Below are 22106 nucleotides of genomic sequence, written 5' to 3' on the forward strand. Positions count from 1 at the left end.
GGGTCTATAGTAAAGAAGGAAAAAGAGGGCTAATGCTGAAGGATTCCAAAACCAAGTTATTGAAATTCCTCAGACAGCTTTTCTTTTAGGAGACTAAGGCATTTTAAACCTCAGGTCTGTATTGGGCATATGAAAGAGTAGATATAATTTGGTACACAATCAAGAAATCTTGGTAAATGTTTTAATTATTTGTAAATATTATTTAAATATTTGTATGTAATGAGCTATCTTACTGCTATAAATTTATAGTTTTCATATATTTTCTCCTTATTCAAATCTAATGACTCATTTCATAGAAAGCATTTTGGTACTAATAATACTACCATATTATGTTTTATTCTGTTAGTGTTATTAGTTCGGTGGATGGAATATCATTACAAGGATTTCCAAGTGAAAAAATAAAACTGGAAGCAGATTTTGAAACTGATGAGAAGACTGTAAAGTGTACTGAGGTAACTGAGAAAGAAGATTCCTTCCCTCTATATGTTGTGTTTGGATATTTTTTTTTTTTTAACTTGGGAGATTTCTCATTGCAGCTTATTAACACTTTTTATATTACATGTTGAAACACACACATATTTTCATCCCAGACTGCCTTCAATATACCAGATTTGGATTTCCATAAGATTATTTCAGGCTTTGTATGGTACTGCCTGTACTCCCTGCCGGCTCATAGTTAAGTTTTGGCAGCATTGCCATCTTTGTATAGTAATATGTTATTTGACTGTATTATTTTCATTCTTCTCTTATTTTATAAAAAATAAAATATTTTATAAATATCAGTTTATAATCAGCATTCACAATGGAAAATTATTTTTGCATGTTCCAACTTTAAACTAAGAGGATATGGAATTATAGATTCTCAACCCCTTAGTCTATGTCCATATTCTCCCTCACTCTACTTCCTGGGTCAGGCAATCAGTGTTACTCGTTTCTTAGGTATTCTCTGTGATTTTACAGAGAAACTATAGAGGACATAGAAACTATAGAATATTATTTCTTTGTATGATTTTTAACTTCATTAAGATCCTTACAGGAAGGTGATCTTATAGGGTGGACTCATTGGTACCCTTCTCTAAACTGAATTAACAGGGTTTTTGTTGCCACAGGTTAATTTTAGGTTAAAATAGCTAAGTCTTGCCATATTCCAGAATCTTTGGTTTTAAGCTCTTACTACTTACTACTTACTAATGTGTGTATATATAGATAATGCTTTTAACTTGTGAATTCCATGGCACTAACACTGGAATTTTATTAATAAAGTTGAATTGAAAGTAGCAGTTGTATTTTTCAAGCTACTTTTAATCTTAATCATGGCTTGTTTCCTAATTAAATACATTTCAGGTGTTCTACTTTCTAAAGGACCAGGATTTATCTATTTCAGCAACTCGTTATCAGTTTGCAAAAGAAATAGCCATGGCTTGTAGTGCTGCACTGTGTCCTCACCTGAAAACTCTGAAGAGTAATGGGATGAATAAAATTGGTCTCAGAGTTTCCACTGATAGTGATATGGTGAGGCATTTTTTGGTAATGTATTTTTGAAATGAATGTATCATATATTAAATAATCAAAAGTTTTTTCTTTAACCTTTTATTTGGGACAAATGAAGAGAACTAAAATTTGTTGAACATCAATGTGTACTACACATTGCATGTACATTATCATCTTTAACTCTCTACAACAGTGGTCAGCAAACTTTTATGTAAAAGGTGAGACAGTAAATATCTTAGGCATTGTGGGCTGACGGCTTTTACAACTAACTCTTCAGTCCTGCCATTATAGTGCAAAACAGCCATAGACCGTATATAAACTAATGAGTTCACTGTGTTCCAATGAAAGTTTGTTTACAAAATAACTGGTGGGCCAGGTTGGCCCATGGGCCATAGTTTGCTGACCTCTGCACCATAGCAGTCCTACTTGATAAGTAGGTTTTTAATTTTTTAAATTCTGACTTTGTTCACATGATTTAAAATTACAGAAGTCTAAAAATGTTAAAAAAAAGGAAAACCTTAGTCTTTTCTTTCCTATGTTTTTCTCTAATGTGTCTTTCCTTCCTGTGAGTCTCCTTTACTACTCACACAAAATTCTTCATTTCTGACACTTCTGGTCACCAGATATGTAGAGAAACTACACCCACCAGCAAGTGGTTCTCAGACTCCAGCAGGATATCCAGAAATTCAACTCAATTTTGACACTATATACCCAGAGAGAGAGCATCAGATCCCATAGGTTAAGGGTTCATTCCTACAAGACTGTTCCCCCACACCCCTTCAGATGCTAATCATAAGCCCAGGTTGTCCGCTCTGTTTCTGAACAACCAGCTATAGATCAGAAATTCTAACAACCTCCTCCTTGGTTTTAATTAATTTCCTAGAGTGGCTCACAGAATTCAGGGAAACACTTATGTTTACCAGTTTATTAAAGGATATACACAGATGAAGACATAGGGTGAGGTCTGGGAGGTTCTCAAGCATAGGCACATCTGTCCCAGTGAAGTTGGGGTATGTCACCCTCCTAGTGTGGCTGTATTAGCAGCCTAAAGCTCTCTAAACTCCCCACTAGTGGGATTTTATGGAGGCTTTCTTATGTTGGTAGGATCAAATAGTAATGCCATTTTTAGCCCCTCTCCCCTCTCTGGACAGTTAAGGGTAGAGCGAAAAATCTAAAGCTTCTAATTATGGCTTGGTCTTTCTGGTGACCAGTCCCCATTCAGGAACCCACCCAGAGTCACTTCATTAGAGTAAAAGATACTCCTAGTGCTCTTATCACTTAGGAATGTATAAGGGTCTTAGGAGCCCTGTGTCACGGACAGTGTGAAATACAAATATGAGAACAAGAGACACTTAACAGTGTTCTTATCAATTAAGAAATTACAAGGGTAGAGGTGCCTGAGTGGCTCAGTCGGTTAAGTGTCCAACTCTTGATCTTGGAGCAGGTCATGATGTCATGGTGGGATGGAGTCCCGCCTTGGGCTCTGCATTGACAGCATGGAGCCTTCTTGGGATTCTCTCTCACCCTCTCTCTCTGCCCCTCCCCAGCTTGAGCTCTATCTCTCAAAACAAACAAATTAAAAAAAAATGTGTGAATATATATATATACACATACATATATGTGTGTGTGTATATATATACACACACATATATACACACACATATATACATATACATATACATATATATATATATATATATAATTACTAGGGTGTCAGGAGCCCTATACCAGAAACCAGGGGCAGAGAATGATATATATATTCTGTTGTCTCACAAGCGTGTATAATAGGACCATCTTTTCAAACATTTCCAGAGAGCAATATTCATGTTGTAGTCCATGTAATGGGTAGCCCCTAGAGATATTAACTCCAGGTTATAATGTAAATGGTTCCCAGTAGAGTTGTATAAGATAATAGCCCTGGAAAGATCTCCTTCCCACTCTTGACTCCCAACCCCTATAGTCTATCTCCATACTCTTCTTCATCCTCCATTCCTGGTCATGCAATCAATGTTAACCATTTCTATGTAGTCTTTATGAATTTTTGCATGTACAAGCAAATAAGTATATAAATGCTTTTTATTCCTCCTTTTACTCTTATTTTTTAACCTTGCTCTTTCAATCTATGTTTTAGAGATATTTCATATGACTACATATTCTTTTTAACAGTTGCATAGTAGTCATTTCTTATATAAATGTACCATAATTTAACTAGTTTTTATGTACTGATTGACATTTAGGTTATCCACAATATTTTGCTTCTGCATAAGTGTGAGTATATAACATTCTTAGAGTAGAATTGCCAGGTGTAAGTTTGTACTCAATAGATATTACCATATTGTCTCAAACAGAGGTTACTACCACAATTTGTGTGAGAGAGTTCTTCCCCCAAATCTTTATCAAAGCAGTATGTAATCAAATTTTTGAATTTTACCAATTTTATAGGTAAAAAATGATACTCTAGTATTATTTTAATGTGCATTTCTGTTTCCAACATCCAGTATAATCAATTTTAAAGCAAGTTCTTCTAGAATGGTTAATCTAAACATGAATGAGTTCATATACTGAGGGTTTGCTTTTCTTCAGTCAGGATGTGTTATACTCATAGTTCTTTTGGAAAGAACTTCTACTTTGATCTTACTATTAAAAATTCCTTTTTCAAGTAAGCATCTGGTAATTATTTGTTTCAGTAGCCCAATTATTTTTTTTAGTCAAATGTATTAAAATGTAATTTTCACCAGCAACATTAAATTCAAATATTAAATATTTTTGCAACAACAAATTCAAAATAATTTTAAGTAGATTTTTTTTAATACCATAGGTTTTTATTTATAAGTCATGTTGGTAATTATTTAAAACCTTAGTTCTCTAGTGTGTTTACATGTGCATTGAGAAGAAACCTAAAGTATGAAGTAGTGGTATTTAAACAATTTTCATGATGTCTATGGGAAAGACACTTACAACTTATGTAGCAGATAAAAGAATATATAGGAGATGTGAAACATTAGTTTATGAAGTATTTATCAAGTATTTTCTTAACATGCTTAAACTGATATTTTATAATAGTTTATATTCATCTGCTGAGTTAAGCAAGATTGCTTACTTTCTAGGGTTGACTTATCAAGATTTTTTTTTTTTCCAGGTTGAATTTCAGGCAGGATCTGATGGCCGACTTCTTCCTCAGCATTATTTAAATGATCTTGATAGTGCTCTAATCCCTGTACTCCATGGTGGGACCTCCAGCTCTACTAGTTTACCATTAGAAATAGAATTAGTATTTTTCATTATAGAAAATCTTTTTTAGTGAAAGATATGAGTAATATTATATATTGCAAACTAATTTGTTAAAACTAAATCCACTAAAACTGAAATGCCACAAACACTAAAAGTAAAGATTTGCTGTTTGAAACATGTAAGTTTTGCTTTTTAGGTAGGAAATGATCTTTTTAAATCATTAGCACAATATTTAAATCTCTAAAAATTTAAGAGACCCACAGTTTTTGAAGCTCTGACTTAATACAAGTTCTATAAAGACAAAGATTTTTTTCTGTCTTTAATAAATTCGTAGCATTTACTGTGTTATTTAAATGCAAAGCCAAAGTATCTGCACTTACGTATACCTCTTTATGCCAAGAATGATTTTAATGAAGGCTCTTTTCAGATGTAACCTTATGAGGGAAATAGCTGTTACATATGCCAGTTACATTGCTGGCTTCTAGAGTCTGTTAAAAATGAATTTCAATGGCACAGTTTCCAGATCTTAGTCTTATAATTCTTTGAATAAGGCAGATAACGTATTTGTATAATTGGAGTGGAGACCTACCTCCATGATTAGATAAACTCTGATTATTTGGATCAAAATCAGAATTTTGCCTTTTTTCTTCTCAAATTATTATATATATATATATATGGTTTTCTTTATTAAATGGGTATTCTTAAAATAATTGTGGGTGCTTCAGAATTTTGTGCTTATATATTTAAATACATTGTTTTTATAGCAAAAACGTGATTCAGTATATGTTTTATAAGTCTTTAATAATTTATAAATAGGTAATATTTTTATATTGCAGTGCATTATGTTTTCTCCTTTCCTTCCAAAATATACCCCACTGTATTTACCACTTCTAAGAGTGATGGACAACAGGCCATATGACCCTTGAAGTAGTCATTATGTAGCAATAAATGAAGCCTGAAACAGGTTTTTTTTAACTTCTCCTTTAAACCTTAGAACTTTCTTGGCAAGTCTGCATATTTTCAGTGACACCAATGTACTAAATATACATTTTAATGAACTTATTACTTTTGCATATTTTATATTCTCTATATGGTAGTTATTTTTTATAACAGGATATTAACCTAAGTTAAATTCTGTGTGTTTGAAACTGTTACAGAACTTTCCTCTTCAAACAGCAAAATTGTAAGAAGTACTTTGTGTTAAAAAAAAAAAAAAAGTAAAGGGGATATTTTAGTTAGTCCTATAATTTACATTATATAGAATATAATAATTATTTTCATGTTTTTTTTTATTCTTATGTGATATATGTTTTTGTATCAAAACACTCATTGTATATTTCAAGAAAAAAGAAAACTACACTAAATAACCCTGATGTAAGAAAAAAGACTTATGAAGCATCTCAACACTAAATAACCCTGATGTAAGAAAAATACTTATGAAGACCAAGTCAGGGTTATAACTCAGGATCTGAGTCTCAGGCTAGGAGAGACTGAGAATTTTACTCCATTGGTCATATGGTTCCTACTGAATCACATCTGTAGTACTAGCCAAAGACATCCTATGAAGGAGATTATCAGTCTCCTGGAAGTAGCTACTTCATAAGCAATGTAAAATGTTGCAGCTATTAAATAAAAAGGCAACACAAAGTAACCTGTGAAATTTATTGAAATGGTATAGGATAAAAACAATTGCATATCAAACTCAGTTTATGTTTTCTGTGTATACTGTGTGTTTATTTTGCAGTATAAGTAGTTGCACAGTCTATGAATACTGAAATTACTTTAAAATAACAATTTGGTGCAGGGTGCTTCCCATGATATAGGATAGGATAGGATTTGGGTTTGTTTTCATAAAGTCTCTACGTTTAATAAAAATTGGAATAATGTGCCTTTGGAGGCACATTTTGAAGTGTTCTTTGTAGCTGTACAATATGTTTCTGAATGCCATTGTTACTTATTTGGTCATGTTCTTCAAATCGGTACTTAATTTTGAAATTTTAATTTTTTTAAAGGTGAAGAAATAGAATGGTTCTTTGTATTCAGTCTGCACTGATCTGTTTTTGGTCTTACGCCTTTTAGTATTGCTCTTTTTCTCTGAATGTTGAAATATGAAGTAAAATCTAGCCCACTTGTTCTATGCAGCTACCAAACAAACTTTGTGTCTATATACTTGCTATGTGCAGAGCACTTTATTAGGCTTCACTGGTTGACAGATGAATAAAATATTTCTGCCCCTAATGGAACTGAATATGTGAAGCAGATAATTAACAAAGTAAAAGTAATTGCTATAATAGGGATATGAATCTTGACTACATGGTTGGAAAACAACCCAGGAGGATGGCTATACCAATAAGGAGAAGGTTACCTGAGAATTTGTTAGATAGTGGGCATTAAACTCGGCCAGGCAAGAGATAAAAATCTGAAAAGTAGGTAATATATAGAAAGACTGGACCTTCTCTTGTATGAATATCTCACCTTCTGATTTAATCATAAAAGCAGTAGCCTGACTATGGTATCTCAACTGCCTAAATTTATAATAGCCTAGATTCAAATATTGTTTTATAAGAACAGAACTTTTCTTTTTTTAGTAGCAAGTATAACTTTGATAACTTGACTCCTATTTTAAAAGAAAATATCCTGAAATAAACCAGAAACCTACAAAACCATCTTAGGTTTTAATTTTTTTCTTTGTGATTAAAAAAATATATTTCAGGGGTGCCTGGGTGGCTCAGTTGGTTGAATGTCCAACTTCTGATTTTGGCTCAGGTCATGATCTCATGGATTGTGAGTTCAAGCCTTACATCAGGCAGTGCAGAGCCTGCTTGGGATTCTCTCTCTCTTTCCCCTTTGCTGCCCCTCCCCTACTCATTCTCCCCCCCCCCCCCAAATAAACATTAAAAAATTTAAAAAGTTTCATAGATATTTATATATTATATATATATTTACACAGACACACATACATGATTCAAAAATCAGAATAATATACAAAACTTATCATTGTAGGGTCATCTGGGTGGTTCAGTCAGTTAAGCGTTCAATTTCAGCTCAGGTCATGATCTTGCAATTCATGGGTTTGAGCCCCATGCTGGGCTGTGTGCTGACAACTCAGAGCCTGCACCCTGCTTCGGATCCTGTGTCTCCCTCTCTCTCTGCCCCTCCCCCCCCCCCCCCCCCCCGCCTTGCTCTCTGTCTCTGTGTCTCTCTCTCTCCGTCAAAAAGAAAAATAAACATTAAAAAGAAACTTATCAATGTAAAATTTACCTTCCACGTGTCTACCTTGTTCTTCTTACCCTCCAATCTCAACAAGTAATCATTTTTATTAGTTTCTTTTTCTTTAATTTTTTTAATGTTTTATTTATTTTTGAGAGAGAGCATGAGTGGGGGAGGGGCAGAAAGAGGGGGAGACACAGAATCCGAAGCAGGCTCCAGGCTCCAGGCTCCGAGCTGTCAGCACAGAGCCTGACGCAGAGTTTGAACCCATGAACTGTGAGATCATGACCTGAGCCGAAGTCAGCCGCTTAACCAACTGAGCCACCCAGGAGTCCCATTTCATATGTATCTTCCCACAGTTTAGGTGTAGTAGCAGCAAATACAAATAGATACATGTATTTTTTTCCTCTTTTCATTTTTTATACCAAAAAAAAATGTACCATGGTGTTTATCCTGAAGAACACATTCACTTCCTCAATTACTTTGAGTTATGAGGTTCATATTTAGAATTTTAAAGGTTTTGTTTCTTCTCAAACCACTATTGATAAAAGCTTATTAACTGCAGAAAGACAAAATCCTGTTACTGGAATTATGACCATATGTTTCAGTGGGAGGACTATTTTTCTCATAACAATTTTTTTATTACTAAAACACTTGCAAGGTTATTTTTTATTTGAGCTATATTTAAAATTTTTATTTTTTTTAAGACACCAAGCCTTGCCATCTAAATTTATCTTTTGCTATATAATTGACATTTTCTTTTCACATCAGATTTTTGTAGTTTCAAATCTTTTATTCTTTCTTTTGTATTAAGCTTGGAACAATTTAATATTTAACACTTTGTAGGAAATACTTTGTGCATCTGCACTGATAAAAAAATTACAACCATATTTTTCATGCTTTATACAAATGAAGAAGTAGGTCTAACTCAAGTGCTTTATTATGAACCTCTGAATATAATAAAGGTTTTCTTTTTCTTTTGGTAAAATACAGTGCTTCCCAGCCTCCAATATAACCCCCAGTGATCCCTACCTCCTGATATTCGTACCCTTGTGTAGTCCCTCCCACATAACATTGTTGGTCTTTGCAACCAATAGAATATGACAGAAGGGTTGGGATGTTATTTCTAAGACTGTTGTGAAAAACTATCCCTTCTATCTTTGGTGCATTTCTTCCCACTCTTCCTTTCCTCCTTTTTTTTTTCTATCCTTTCTTCTTTGCTCTGTGCCTCCCTTCCTGTCTGTTAGATCACTCATTCTTGGGGAAGCCAGGTGCCAGGCATGGGCAGCACCATGGGGAGGCCCATTTGACAAAGAACTGAAGCCAACAGCCAAATGAGTGGAAGTGGATCCTACAACCCCAGTCAAGCCTTCAAATTGCAGTCACAGCCAAAAGGTTGTGACCTCACGATAACCACCAAAATAAGCCATTCTCTGATTCCTGAACCTCAGAAACTGTAAGATTATAAATTTTTCTGGTGCTAAATTTTCTGGTGATTTGTTATATGCAGTAAGTACTATTAGATAACTAATATATTTTTGAGCAGCTATACACAAAAATTGCTAAAAGTGATTAACTGTTGATAGAATAAAGCATATTTCCTAGCAACATTTATGGATTACATGCCACAAGTAGGATGTGCTATGTGCAGAGAATACCAATAGAATAGGGTTTGGCCATATAGGAACAAAGATGGAGTTGTGGGAAACTTCCTGTTTCTGGGAATTGCATGCTGGGATACTTAGATCCATTCTTCTGATGAAAACCTAGGGTGATTAAAATACAAAACTCTTCTTAAAGCATCAAGAGATTAGACAGGAATGTTCAAGAGGAAAGAGAAAAAGAGAAGTTGGCATGTGGTCCTATTTGAGACAAACTTACAGGGTGAGGGGGGGTAAATATCAAAGTTCAAGAGCCACACAAGGTTGTGCATCTAATCAGAATGATGAACCTAATGGGAATTTCCCCACAAGGCTGAGACACACCAACCCCAAAGAGTTTTAGCCTTGGGATAAGGATGAACCAGAAGTACAAAGTATTATAAAACTGTAGCCAAATTTAGAATTGCCTACATCATCCAAACTCTTAAGCATTTAACTTGCTTTAAGGTGTTCCACTCTGCAGAAAGAATAAAAATGTAAATCTTCTCCATAGCAAAGTAACTTCATTGCAGGCCTCAAATTACTTTTCAAGTATAATATTTACTAACACACAGTTAAATAAGTAGTCATGTAAGGAAATGACTCCAGAGCCAAGAACTAGTAGAAATAATGAAAAACTCCTTTAGGTATTAGATTCCTGATTTCTGTGTTTAAAAAATAGGTGTGAGGTACCTGTAGGGAATGGGACACCATAAAAAGTGATGGAGCTAATTTGGGAAAACACTGAATACACATGTTGCAAGAATATATAAAAACTCTAAAGCTCTAATTAAGTAGGTTTAATGGTAGGATAGAATACAGCCACTGGGGAAAATTTATAAATAAGGATATAAATCAGGAAAAATTCTCGAGAGGTGCAGCCTGGAAAGACAACAAGTTGGAAAGATGGAAAGAAACATATACAGCAGGTAGTGAGAAGTCATAATATATGCTTAACTAGCTTCAGGGGACAGGAGAATAGGACACAACAAATACTTAAAAACATTTTTTTTTAGGGGCACCTGGGTAGCTAAGTGGGTTAAGTGGCCGACTTCAGCTCTGGTCATGATCTCGCGGTCTGTGAGTTAGAGCCCTCCATCAGGCTCAGTGCTGACCACTTGGAGCCTGGAGCCTGCTTCAGATTCTGTGTCTCCCTCTCTCTCTAGCCCTCCCCCGTTTGCCTTCTGTGTCTCTCTTTCAAAAATGAATAAATGTTAAAAAAAGTTTTTAATGTTTAATTTTGAGAGAGAACACAAGCAGGGGAGGGGCAGAGAGATGGAGACACAGAATCTGAAGCTGTTAGCACAGAGCCCAATGGCTGAGCTCAAACCCATTAGCTGTAAGATCATGACTTGAGCCAAAGTTGGACGCTTAACTGATTGAGCCACCCAGGCACCCCTCAACAAATATTTTTAAATATAAACTTTTGAAAACCGATGAAAGACATTACTTCACAGATTTAGGAAGCTAGACAACTCCCAAACAAAAAGGAATCATTATAGACACAGGAAAACAGGAACTGCCAGCTGGCACAGAGTCCAAGTAAGTTTTGCGCTCTCTAGTCAAAAAAAAAAAAACAGGAAAAAAGGAGTTGGGGCCATGAGACAGACCTTTTGAATTTACTTGCCTTATTCCTGGAGAGCTACAGAAAAGCAGCATGCGCGCACATGCGCGCGCGCACACACACACACACACACACACACACACACATACACACACACACCCTCCTCACCATGTGTAAACCCTGTGAGGGAACCTTGCCCTACACCAAGCTAGAGAGAGCAAAACAGCATCACCCCTCTCTACCCACTGGTGCAGTGGTGGCAGACAATCAGACTGCTGGGTGGAATACTGGGAATGGTTAAGGGAGGCCGAAAGCCCTGACCTTCTACCAGAAGACCAAGGAGGAGGATCTTGGAACCAGAGAATGTGGGTAAAGATCATAGGAAGTGAACCTCCAAATTTGTGTATAAAATCCTGGGACCAGTCCCAAGCTGTGCATGTGTGAAACTGACCAGAAGCAGCTGAGCAAGGGTTTTAAACACTGAACTACAATGCATATCACTATAGCCATTAACTCAGAGATAATGTGGCATAAAGCAAATATCACAATAAAGCAAGTCAAATTTGAATTTTTTGACTTCCCAGTGCACATAAAAGTTATGTTCATACTATACTGTTTTCTATTAAGCTGTGATAGCATTATGTCTAAAAAATAACTTACATACCTTAATTTTAAAATTCTTTATTGCTAAAAAATGTTAACCATCATTTGAGCTTTCAGCACATCATAATCTTTTTGCTGGTGGAGGGTCTTTATCAACTAAGTTTATGTAATATTCTAAATCTTTGGTGTCATTTCAGTAATCTTCACAGCATCTTCAACGGGAGTAGATATCATCTCAAGGAACCACTTTCTTTGTTCATCCATAAGAAGCAAGTGCTCATCTGTTCAAGTTTTATCATGAGATGATAGCAATTCAGTTACATCTCCAGCTCCACTTCTAATTCTAGTTATCTTGCTATCTGTATCACATCTGTAGTTATGTCCTGCACTGAAGCCCTGAACCCCTCAAAATTATCCATGAGGGCTGGAATTAACTTCTCCCAAACTGGGTAATGTTGATACTTTGACCTCTTCCCATGAGTCACAAATGTTCATAACAGCATCTACACTGGTGAATCCTTTCGAGAAGGTTTTCAGATGACTGCCCAGATCCATCACAGGAATCAATACACAGCTCTAGCCTTACAAAATATTTTTTTCTTTTTCTTTGAAAAAGAATGTGGGGGGGGGGGGGTGGGGAGCAGGGAGAGACAGAATCTTAAGCAGGATCCACGTTCAGCACAGAGTCCAATGCAGGGGTCAATCCAACGACCTTGGGATCATGACCTGAGCCAAAATCAAGAGTCACATGCTCAACTGACTCAGCCACCTAGGTGCCCCACAAAATGTATTTCTTAAATAAGGCCTGAAAATAGAAATGACTCCTTAATCAATGGGCTGCAGAATGGATACAGTGCTAGCAGGCATGAAAGTAACATTAATCTCATTGTACATCTCCATTAGAGCTCTTGGGTGGCCAGGGGAATTGTCAATGAGCTGTCATATTTTGAAAGAAATCTTTTTTTGAGCAGCAGGTCTCAACAGCGGGCTTAAAATATTCAGTAAACCGGGGCGCCTGGGTGGCTTAGTCGGTTAAGCCTCCGACTTTGGCTCAAGTCATGATCTCACAGTCCGTGAGTTCGAGCCCTGCATCGGGCGCTATACTGACAGCTCAGAGCCTGGAGCCTGCTTCGGATTCTGTGTCTTCCTGTCTTTCTGACCCTCCCCCATTCACGCTCTGTCTCTCTCTCTCTCAAAAATAAATAATACGGGGCGCCTGGGTGGCACAGTCGGTTAAGCGTCCGACTTCAGCCAGGTCATGATCTCGCGGTCCGTGAGTTCGAGCCCCGCGTCAGGCTCTGGGCTGATGGCTCAGAGCCTGGAGCCTGTTTCCGATTCTGTGTCTCCCTCTCTCTCTGCCCCTCCCCCGTTCATGCTCTGTCTCTCTCTGTCCCAAAAATAAATAAAAAACGTTGAAAAAAAATAAAAATAAAAATAATAAAAAAATTAAAGAAATTAAAAAGAATATTCAGTAAACCATAGTGAGCAAATGCTGTTGGAAAAATGGCACTGATAGACTTGTTTGACACAGGGTTGCCACAAACCTTCAATTTGTGAAAAACACAATTATCTGTGAAGTGCAATATAATGAGGTATGCCTGGATGCAGGTTTCAGACTGGCCACTGGGTGGAGCACGATCAGGGCAGATTAGAATCGCACCATAATGGTATTGAAAACTAAATTATCATTGGAACCACAACCCACATACAGCTGTCCAGGATATGTGGCCTGAACTAACAGGATGGGCTACAAGCTAAAACAAACCAAACAAAAACAAAAACATTCTTCTGAAGACTTGAACAGGACTGAGAGTTTCATAATATTCAATATATGTAGAAAATAATCCAAATAACATGTAAAACATTAGGGAGATCTAAACAACTCTAAAGGGAAAAGACAATGAACAATAGCCAATTCTGGGGTTAGTCAAATTTTGGAATTATCAGAAAAAGACAACATGTTATTTTAATCATGTTCCACAAAGCAAGGGCAAACACTATTGGAATGAATGGAAAGGTAGAAGTCTTCACCAAAGAAAGAGAAGCTATAAAAAGAACCAAATTGAAATTTTATAAGTGAAAAATACAAATAACAAAAAATTTACTAGAGGGTTTTAATAGAATAGAGACAACCAAGGGAAGCATCAGCAAATTTAAAGATACATCAGTAGAAATTATCCAGCCTAAATGACAAAGGGAAAAAAAGGCTTTGAGACTTATGAGAAAATATCAAAAGGCCTAATATTCATGTTATAGGAGTTGCAAAAGAAGAGGAGAAAAGACTGGAAGAAAAAACATTTGAAGAAATAATGGCTAGGGTGCCTGGGTGGCTCAGTCAGTTAAGCGTCTGACTCTTGGTTTCAGCTCAGGTCATGATCTCATGGTTCATGAGTTTGAGTCCAGCATCAGGCTCTGTGCTGAAAGTGTGGAGCCTGCTTGGAATTGTCTCTCCCTTTCTCTCTGCCCCTCCCCACCTCTCAAAAATAAACAAACATTAAAAAAAAAAAAAAAGGATGACTGAAAATTTCCAAAATGTGGTGAAAGACATAAATTTATATACATTTACCTAAAATTATATTTACAGCAGTTCTACTGGCATAGAAAATGCTAAAAAGTTAAAAACCATACCCAGGCACATCATAACCAAACTGATGAAGTAAACATAAAGATCTTGGAAAGAGCCAGAGGAAAAGGACACTGCACATTTTTTGGAGAACAAAGATTTGAATTATGTTGTATTTCTTACCAGAAACCAGAGAAAGTGGAACATCACTTGTAGAGTGCTTTAAAAAAACAAAGCAAAAACAATTATCAACCCAGAATCCTTTAACTAGTAAATATATCCTTCAGGAATCAGAGTGAAATAAAGACATTTTCAGAAAGAGAAAAATGTAAGATAATTCACTACCAGAACTTCTGTAAAAGAAATGGTAATGAAAATTTATAGGGAAGGGAAATGATAGAAAAGGGAACCCTGGAATGCTATGAAAGAAGGAAAAACAACAGAAATGGTAATATTTAATAAATAGAAAGGACTATTTCTTCACCTTTTAAGTTTGCTAAAATATGTATAACTGCTGAAATAAAAAATATATAACACTGTCTGACAGGATGTTCACCATATATAGATCTAATACATAAGAGAACTACATCCTAATGGGAGGATTGGGAGGATAGTAAAGGGATCTATATGGTAGTAAGGTTTCTATATTTTACTTGAAGTGACAAAAATTCAAAGTAGATTGCAAAAAGTTTGGGATGCAATAATCTCTAGACTAATCACTAAACAATATATGCATGGAGATTTACTTTTTAAAAGTCAATATATAAATTAAAATGAAATTGTGTAAAATAAAAAATTCAAAAGTGGGACACTTGGATGGCTCAGTCGGTTAAGCATCTGACTCTTGACTTCGACTCAGGTCATGATCTCATGGTTCGTGAGTAGGAGCCCCACGCTGGGATCCATGCTGACAATGTGGAGCCTGCTTGGGATCCTCTCTCTCTGAGCATCTCCCACTCATGCTTGTGTGAGCACTGTCTCTTTCTCAAAATATCAAAATATGGGGACAAAGAGAAACTGAACACTTTCTGTCAAAATAAGTGTGGTTCCAGAAGCTCTCACTGGGGCTATAGCAGTCAGTCATAGAGAAAGAGAGACACTGAAGCTTTTGCATTCCCAAATCACTGGGAATAAAAGGTAATGTTCTGAATTGCAAGTGGTTTTAAAAGCTTAGTTCCCATCCTTTGCAATTTAAGTTGAAAACAACCGTAACTATAAAGTAAAAGGAGGACTTTGTGGACAAGTCAAACTAAGAGCCTGATATTCAGGATAAATTCTAGAAACAAAGTAGAAGTATTCAAAGTTTAGTCTCACAATAGTTGACTTAAAGACTAAGAGTCACAGTTAAAATAAATCTGGATATATCCTATCATTATGAATCCACTTTTCTAAAAGTTTCAGTTTTATTATCCCCGATTAATATGCTCACTGTTCTTCTATTATTAAATGGTGGCAACTGTGTAAAAATTAAAACAGATTATTCTGTCTGGAAAGTTCTGTACCACATTGACCTTAACCTTCTCTATAATAGTAAAATTTGGTAGATTCTTATTCAGAATCTCTGTACTGTAAGTATATAGTATTTTTCTAATTGTTTTAGGTCATGAAGAAACTAAACTCCCTCCCCAAGGAAAAAACACATTTAAACATAAAATTCTGCATAGAATTTAAGGAGATACCATATTTATTAAAAAACAAAACAAAACAAAACAAAAAAAAACAACCCTGACTTCTAAGAGAAATCTGGAAAACAAACTAAAATTAAAGTCTTACCAAAAATAAGATACTACTCTAAGCCACAATTCCTGCCTCATCTCACACTTTAAAACAAATCTCCCCAGGATATTCACATACCCCATCAAAAGCTATTTTCTTTAAAAACAACAACACTTTGGCAGCCTTCAGACTCAAAATTATTAATGTTGCCAGGAGGATGAGCTTGGGTAAAAAAAGTAAAAATTTGTAAGTTATTGAAGTATCTGTCTTATAAGTTTTTTTTAAACATTTATTTATTTTTGAGACAGAGAGAGACAGAGTATGAACGGAGGAGGATCCGAGAGAGAGGGAGACACAGAATCCGAAACAGGCTCCAGGCTCTGAGCGGTCAGCACAGAGCCCGTCTCGGGGCTAGAACTCACGGATCGTGAGATCATGACCTGAGCCAAACAAAGTCAGACGCCCAACCGACTGAGCCACCCAGGTGCCCTGAAGTATCTGTCTTATAAAAGAAGTCCTTCTCACAGGCAGAAGAGCTTTTGGAGACCACTGCCAGGGTGATCATGAGAAACTTTAACACTCCTCTGTGACAATCTGCAGTTGTCCGTGTCAATTTGACTTGCAAATGATGCCAATCATTTGTATATTTATGTATATATATATATATATGTATATTTGTGTATATATATATGTATATATACACACAAACACACACATTTACACACACACACACACACACACACACACACAAGTGCTGAGTGGGAAATAACCAAATTCTAAGGCCAGCTACACTCTTACCCAAGAGTGAGTTATGTATACTCAATCAAAGGTCATGCTCCCCTGATGGCCTCATCTTATTCCGCTCCTCTACTATGTACAACGTCACCACTTCTACCCAGACTGGGTTACTCAGAACTAACAATACACTATTTATTCCCATTTATTTTTATCATCAAAAGCATCTCTAAACTCTCAGATCAATGCCCATTTGTTACTTTCTAATCTCATAAGTTTCTATGTATCTGCTATCCTTTCCTCAATGTATCATATACCCTTAACTCGTGAAACCTTTCCTTTGTGCCAAAAAAAGCAATTAGATACATATTTGGTATAAAAATTCCCATTCAAAAGTAGAGAAAATAGTATGATGATGCTCCAGGTACCGGTCCTATAACTCAGATTCAACAATTTTCAAGATTTTCCACTTTTGCTTCATCTATCCCTTTATTTCCTTGTGGGAGTGTCTTCAACCAAATCTCAGACATCATCATTTCATGCTAAATACTTCAATATGCAGCTCTAAAAAATGGACAGTGAAGAGTAATTTTGAGTCAGTAATTATAAAATATATGAAAATATTGACCTAATACCGTGACCAATAGGTGATAAAAACTTTTGAACTGCAGCTGATACCATCAAGAAAGTGAAAAATGCACCTACAAAATGGGAGAAAATATTTGCAAATCATATATGTTAAGGGGCTTGTAGTCAGACTTTATAAGAAATTTTTATAATTCAACAAAAAAACCCACAAACAACCCTATTAAAAATGAGCAAATGATTTGAATAAACCTTTCTCCAAAGAAAATATATAGTCAATAAGCACTTGAAAATATGGTCAACATTATTAATCACTAGGGAAATGCAAGTCAAGACTAAAATGAGACAATACTTCATTTTCCACTTGGATGGCTGCCATTAAAAAAAAATCAACAGATAGCAAATATTGTTGAGAATGTAGATAAATTGGAACCCTCATACATTGCTGGAGGGAATGTAAAATGGAGTAGCTGCTTTGAAAAACCGGCAGTTCCTCAAAAAGTTAAACATATAGTTAAACATAAAGTTACCGTATAGACCAGTAATTCTACTCCAAGAGAAATACCTTCCACATACTTCCACACAGAATCTATACATGAATGCTTACAGCAGCTTAGTCATTAGTAGCCAGAAAGCAGAAACAACACAAATGTCCATTAACTGATGAATGGACAAGTGTGAAATATACAAACAGTGCAATTTTTCTAGGTCATGAAGAATAAAGTACTGATGCATGCTCCAATGTGGACGAAGCTTGCAAACATATGCTAAATGAAAGAAGCCAGTCCCAAAGACCATTACCCTTGTAGGATTCCATTTATATGAAGTGGCCAGCATAGGCAAATCCATAGAAACAAAAATAAGATTTATGGTTGCAAAGGGTTGGGGAGGAAATGGAAAGCAGCTGCTTTGGGGTGATCAAAATGTTGATTGTGGTGTAGTTGCAAAATTCTATGAATACGCTGACTTGAACACTTTAAATGTATAACTTTTTTTTATCATTAGGGAAATGCAAATCAAATACGAGTCAACCAATTATATGTCTCAAAGATCTTTTTTTTAAAGACCACTGAAATCATTGAAATTTACTGTTTTCTGAAACTCTCGAAATCTTTTTGATTCAGCTAGAGAACATCCAGAGAATACTCAAAGCCTGACTGAAGACAAATTGAAATAATTACAACCCAAGTGTGAAAAGACTAAAAAGATATAAAAATCTGCAGTGCTGCCATTCGTGTTATGCGTAGGTGATGTGTTGTTATCTTAATTTGACAACTGACTGAGTTGTATTAGGGTCACAGGACCCGAAAATGGCAGTGCTATGCTGCTAACTCAGATCAGTCTGACTCTGCCTGAGGTCTTTTTCTAGCTTCAGCGTCGCTGGCGCAAAGTAGGGAGTTGAGGGCAAAGAAGGCAGTGGGTAAGAGAATACAGTTGTTAGTGTTTCCTGAGTGGACACTAGTACAGAAGAGGGAGACAAAACTTGCAAGTTCTCACTTCTAAAATCCTTGTGAAGCAACGCTCATTTTTATGGAGAAATGATTCCATGTCATTTTAGGATGGCACTAAAATAAAAAAATATATATTTCCAACTTTGAAAAATCGTACCCCATGCAAGTGATTTCTTTCAATCTCGGCGTTTCATCCTCTGCCTTCGTGACGTAAAGTTCTTCAGAAGAACAACCCGTTTTCCCACTACCTTTCAAAAGAGCAATTCGCGCGACACTTGGACCGCGGACACCGGAGCGGAGACTGCGCGCTCGCGCAACTCGAGCCTCAGTCTCTGCGCGTGCGCACCGCTTCCCGGTCTCCTTCCGCCTCCGACTGGGGAACCTCGGCTCCGGCGCTCTGTGGGCCGTAGGTGGCGGCTCTGTTGTTTATAGTGTGTTGTTTGTTGAGTCGCGTTTCCACGCCACCTGTGACGGTCAGCGGCGGTTGCCCACGGCTCAGCGCCTCCGCGGACTGCGGCCGGTCGTTGCCATGACAGCGACCGCTGGGGGCCCTGGTAAGCGCGGATCCGGCGTTTGTGGGTCCCTGAAGGGCTTCCCTCGATTGGCTCGCCGTCCTGCACTTGGGCGTGGCGCCTATGGTTGGAGCGTTTTGAGAGACTCCTTTGGTAGCACCACTCCCTTTTCCTGATGGAGGTCCACTTCCTAAGTGCGCCCACAACGGACTGGCCTAGAACTTTGGTTCCTCCTGTGGGCCTTGAAAGAAAAGCCGATGGGATGGCCAAGAATAGCAAGAATATTGCACCCTTTCTAAAAAGGAATGCTTAGGGCAATTTTGGGTTCATAGGAAAATTGAGCTGGAAGACACAAAGGGTCTCCACATAGTCCCTAGTGGGACACTGCAGAGCCTCCCCATTATCAGCACTTTGTGTTCTTGTGAACCAACATTGACACATCATAATCACCTAAAGTCCATAGTTTACCTTTGGGTTCACTGTTAGTGGTGTACATTCTTGGGGCTTAGACAACTGTATAATGCTTTGTATCCTTCATTGTGGTATCATACAAAATAGTTCCATTGCCCCCCAGATCCTCTGAGCCCACTTATTCACACCCACCTCCAACAACCACTGATCTTATTACCTCCATAGTTTTGTCTTTTCCAGAATGTCGTGTAGTTGGAATCATACAGTATGTAGCTGTTGAAATCATAAAGTATGTCATCAATGAAGGATTGACTTCTTTCACTTAAGAGTATGCATTTAAAGTTCTTCATGGCTTAAGAGCTCATTTCTTTTTAGCACTGAATAATATTCCTTGTCAGTTGTCTGGATGTATCAGAGTTTACACACTTGGTGAAAGACATCTTGGTTGCTTGCAATTTTTGGCAGTTAGGTATAAAGCCGCTGTAAACATCCATGTGAAGGTTTTTGCATGGACTTAAGTTTTCAGCCCCTTTGGGTAGAAATCAAGGAGCACGATTTCTGGATTGTAATGGTAAGAGTATGTTTAGTTTTGTAAGAAACTGCCTAACTATCTTTTAAAGTGGTTGTACCATTTTGCAGTCCCATCAACAGTGAATGGGAATTCCTATTGCTCCACATTCTCACCAGTATTTGGTGTTGTCAGTGTTCCAGATTTTGGCTATTCTAATAGGTGTGTAGTTGTACCTTATTGTTGTTTTGTGTTTCTCTCTCTTTTTTTTTTAATGTTTATTTATTTTGAGAAACAGAGAGCATGAGTGGGGGAGGGCAGAGAGAGAGAGGGAGAGAATGCCAAGCAGGTTCCCGGATGTCAAGTGCCAAGCCCAACGTGGGGCTTGATCTCACGAACCATGAGATCATGACCTGAGCCAAAATCAAGAGTCAGGCACTTAACCAACTGAGCCATCCAGGTGCCCCAGAAGTTTTTTCATCTTAATAAAACCCAGCTTACTCATTATTTGTTTCATGGATGGTGCCTTTGGTGCTGTATGTAGAAAGTCATCACCATACCTAAGGTCATCTAGGCTTTCTTATATATTCTAGGAGTTTTATAGTTTTGTAAATACAAAAATACAAAATCAAATAATTTTTGTGAAGGATGCAAGGTCTGTTTCCAGATTCATGGTTTTCCGTGTGGATTTGTCAGTTGTTCCAGCATCATTGTTGAAAAAATTATTTTTACTCCGTTGTATTGCCTTTGTTTCTTTGTCAAAGATCAGTTGACTCTATTTGTGGGTGTTTACTTTAGGGTTATCTGTTCTATTCTATTGATCTGTTTGTCTGTTTTTCACCTGTACCACCCTGTCTTGATTACTGTAGCTTTATAGTAAGTCTTGTTGGGTGGTGTCATCTCTTTGTTCTTCTCTTTTAGGATTGTGTTGGCTATTTTCGTTTTTATGCCCTCCGTATAAACTTTAGAATCAGTTTGTCCTTATCTATAAAATAACTTTGTGGGATTTTGATTGGGATTGCTTGAATCTGTAGGTCAAGTTGGAAGAACTGACATCTTGACAATATTGAGGCTTTCTATCCACGAGCATGGGATATCTCTAATTAGTTCTTTGACTTCATTTATCAGAGTGTTGTGGTTTTCCTTTTATACCTCTTGCACATATTTTGTTAGATTTATACCTAAGTATTTTGGGCGCTAATGTAAATGGTGGTATTGTGTTTTTCATTTCAAAATCCACTTGTTTTTTTGCTGGTAAGTAGGAAAGCAATTGACTTTTATATATTAACCTTGTATCTTTCAGCCTTGCAATAATCACCTATTAATTCTGGGAGTTTTTGTGTTGATTCTTTCAGTTTTTTGCATATACGGTCATGTCATCTGTGAACACTGTTTTGTTTTTTCTTCCCCAATCTGTATAGTTTTATTTCTTTTTGTTATCTTAGTGTATTAGCTAGTACTTCCAGTATGATGTTGAAAAGTAGTGGTGAGGGGGTAGGAATACTGCTTCTTGAGGTCATGGTTGAAAGTGACATTTACCTGATCCATAATTTCAGTAGATCAAATGCAGAGTAGTTTTGGTCAGTCTGATTCCTCTTGGAATTGGGTGAGAATGAGAAATGCAGACAAATGGGTGTGGTCAAGCATAATTCTAGCTTTTTGTATCCAACCTTTGGAAGCTGGTAATTTGTGTGTCCCTGTTGTTTGACCCCAGAGTTAGAGGTGTTTTAAACCAGGCAGTTCTACTCCACACGTTCACGGTATCTTTTACGTAAACATAATTAGTCACATTAGACATCTTTGGTGACATATTTTTTTCAGTGTTAGTTTTTTCCTTATTGTAAACATAATTCATGCTCATTATAGAAAATTTATAAAATATATTG

The 22106-nt window shown here is 36.7% G+C and overlaps 2 protein-coding genes across 6 annotated transcripts in view; both read left to right on the plus strand.

Annotated features, from left to right (window-relative positions):
* The window catches only part of ZFYVE16 (zinc finger FYVE-type containing 16), a 53779-nt gene extending 46391 nt beyond the window's left edge, over positions 1 to 7388 (plus strand). For all 3 annotated transcript variants that reach the window (XM_047859700.1, XM_047859706.1, XM_047859691.1), the window contains 3 exons: positions 347 to 452; positions 1345 to 1512; positions 4631 to 7388. In XM_047859700.1, the coding sequence (XP_047715656.1) occupies positions 347 to 452; positions 1345 to 1512; positions 4631 to 4792 (436 nt within the window). In that variant the 3' untranslated portion in view covers positions 4793 to 7388. The remainder of the gene's footprint in view (positions 1 to 346; positions 453 to 1344; positions 1513 to 4630) is intronic.
* An 11729-nt stretch (positions 7389 to 19117) lies between these two features.
* FAM151B (family with sequence similarity 151 member B) overlaps positions 19118 to 22106 on the plus strand; it is a 45917-nt gene continuing 42928 nt past the window's right edge. Inside the window, exon 1 of one of the 3 annotated variants that reach the window (XM_047873888.1) lies at positions 19118 to 19343. In XM_047873888.1, coding sequence (XP_047729844.1) covers positions 19319 to 19343 — 25 coding nt within the window. In that variant the 5' untranslated portion in view covers positions 19118 to 19318. The remainder of the gene's footprint in view (positions 19344 to 22106) is intronic. The other 2 variants (XM_047873890.1, XM_047873887.1) reach the window with 2 other exon arrangements.

The sequence above is a fragment of the Prionailurus viverrinus genome, chromosome A1 (genome assembly GCF_022837055.1).
Source record: "Prionailurus viverrinus isolate Anna chromosome A1, UM_Priviv_1.0, whole genome shotgun sequence".
NCBI classification, from domain to species: domain Eukaryota; kingdom Metazoa; phylum Chordata; class Mammalia; order Carnivora; family Felidae; genus Prionailurus; species Prionailurus viverrinus.